The sequence below is a fragment of the Nanorana parkeri genome, unplaced genomic scaffold (genome assembly GCF_000935625.1).
Source record: "Nanorana parkeri isolate BGI_ZX_2015 unplaced genomic scaffold, ASM93562v1 scaffold154, whole genome shotgun sequence".
Taxonomy (NCBI): domain Eukaryota; kingdom Metazoa; phylum Chordata; class Amphibia; order Anura; family Dicroglossidae; genus Nanorana; species Nanorana parkeri.
The window spans coordinates 398,992-401,352 of NW_017306422.1; the positions used below are offsets into that span (position 1 = coordinate 398,992).

General features: G+C 45.4%; 1 protein-coding gene across 1 annotated transcript in view; it reads right to left on the reverse strand.

Annotated features, from left to right (window-relative positions):
- The window catches only part of PNRC1 (proline rich nuclear receptor coactivator 1), a 4,427-nt gene extending 2,291 nt beyond the window's left edge, over nucleotides 1-2,136 (reverse strand). Inside the window, exon 1 of the mRNA XM_018554340.1 lies at nucleotides 1,797-2,136. Within this exon, the coding sequence (XP_018409842.1) occupies nucleotides 1,797-2,012 (216 nt within the window). The 5' untranslated portion in view covers nucleotides 2,013-2,136. The remainder of the gene's footprint in view (nucleotides 1-1,796) is intronic.
- Between the last annotated feature and the right edge of the window lie 225 nt (nucleotides 2,137-2,361).

The window sequence follows — 2,361 nt, forward strand, 5'->3', positions numbered from 1 at the left end:
GGCTCTGTCACCTCCCTCAGCATCTGTCCCCGGCCACTGCTCGTTCTTGTCACAGGAGTTTGAGCACAGTGCTGTACTAGGACTCCTGTGTTGGAGGTGACAGGGTCAATAAAGAGTACCTGCCACCTCCAAATGCTATCACGTAGCGGTTTGTTATCTCCTGTGTGATAGCAATAAAGTTAAGTGAAAAAAATAGTTAAAAAAGAACTAAATAAAAATGTTAAATTTAAAAAAGGTGATAAAGTAAAAATAATAAAATAAACGAAAATAAAAATGTAACAAAAGTAAATAAAAATTGAAAAAAATTATGCTGCCCCCATCATCTCTGCAAGCGAATAAACGCGCAGTGTTTTCAACCGCGATTGTGTGCAACCGCACAGGCAGGGCAGTATTGCGGCGGGAAACCACACAATCTACCTGGCACGACTGGGGTATCTTTAGAAAATAATGGCACTGGCAGCGCGATCGGCGGTGGTGTGCGATACATGACCGCCCGGTCATCGTGCACGAAACGGAGCGGATGGCTAGGCGGTCACAGAATCGCACACCACCGCCGATCGCGCTGCCAGTGCCATTATTTTCTAATGGCACTGCATTCGCGCCAATCAGATCGCACGGTTTCCCACCGCAATACCGCCTGGGCGGTCCCACAGGATCGAGGTTGAAAACATGAATAGCTTAAATGATCCCAGAGGCAGATGCATGATTGGATTTGTAGTTTCACTACAGCTGTGTGAAACCAAATACATTTATTTTATTGTTCTAAAACAGCCTTAAATTAAAGTTCTTCATAATCATAAAAAAATTGCCCTAAAATCATTAGTCTGTATTTTTTTTTTTAAATGTCACCTTTCCCTTTAAGAAAAAGTATCGGTAATTGGTATCGGCAAGTACATGAGGGAAAGTACTTGTACTTAGTCTTGAAAAAGTGGTATCGGGACATCCCTAGAGGATAGGAAAACCTTTTGGAATATGCAATGTCACATATCCAAGGAGGCCTTTCTATACTCCATTCATATGTATGTTTAGTATGTAAACAGACTTGGTGCTAGGATTTGCATATGCAGGGTCTAGTTACATAAATATCTATGAATGGAGGATAGGAAAGCCTTCTGGAATATGCAACGTCACGTATCCAAGTAGGCCTTACTATCCTCCATTCATAGGACTCTATGTAAACAGACATGGTGCCAGAATTTGCTTATGTTGAGACAGAGATCTGGTGCCGTGTCTGTTTCCATACAGTTCTATGAATGGAGGCTAGGAAGACCATCTAAAATATGCGACATCACATATCCAAGAAGGCCTTACTATCCTTCATTCATAGAACTGCATGTAAACAGAGGTAGAGCCGCCTCTGTACACAAAATACATATATGTCCATCACAGCGTGGATGAGTGAAGTAAAAGCGCCTTTATTAGAGACAAGTAGGCATGTCACAAAAGAAAAGGTGACGTCTGGAGACGGGTACAGGGTCCCATATTTCTGTGCATGCCCCGGGTTCATTTATCTGACTGGAAAGGATATGTGACATGGGTATTCTAGGAGGCCACAGAATAAAATGTCATGGTCATAGGTGAGAATGGCGGTGGGAGTGGACCACACACAAAATATAGGGAAATATGAAGAAAAAAAAAAAAGACAAAAAAAAATATCTTTTATTAAAAGGGAGGGTTACAATGGTGTAAACTTTATTTTTAGGAGGGAGGTGGCCTGCCCTGGATATATAGGCCACGCCCCAACCCCATACAAGGCTTCATCCTGTCAGTATATAAACACAGTAGACGAAGCTCACCTCTCTCCGGAGCTGTCTATACTGGGCCGCCCTGGCGGGCTGGACCTCCACAGGCCCCCCGCTTGCCGCATTCTCGGCTGAACGCTGGTGATGATGATGGAGACGGATCGGGAAAGGGGTAGCCCGGACTTTGTTCTTCCTCCCCTTCCTCCGGCCGCTGCTGCGGGCTCTGCACACCCCTCCCCCGGGCCTCCGTCCTCCTCCGGGTTCAGACATGACCGGCCGCCTGAAAACTACCTGACCGCGTCCAGGATGTCGGTGCCCCGAATCTACTCTATACGATTGTCAATACAGAAGATGGCGGTCTGACAGTCCCCGCCCCCTCCTCGAGCCTATGTTGTGTTTGGATGGCGGCCGCGCGCTCCCGATTACTGTCGTGCGCGCTCGTGTTCGGATGCTATGCTTTGTTTTCTTGTATCTGAAACGATTAAGAAGAAGGTTTGTTGTGGAAGATGTGTCTCTATTATGTGTGTGTAATATGGCTTATACAGGCGGGTGTTATAAAATATTGAATTCTGCACACAAACATGCTGGCAGAGAATCCTGTATAAAGGCACACATAAGA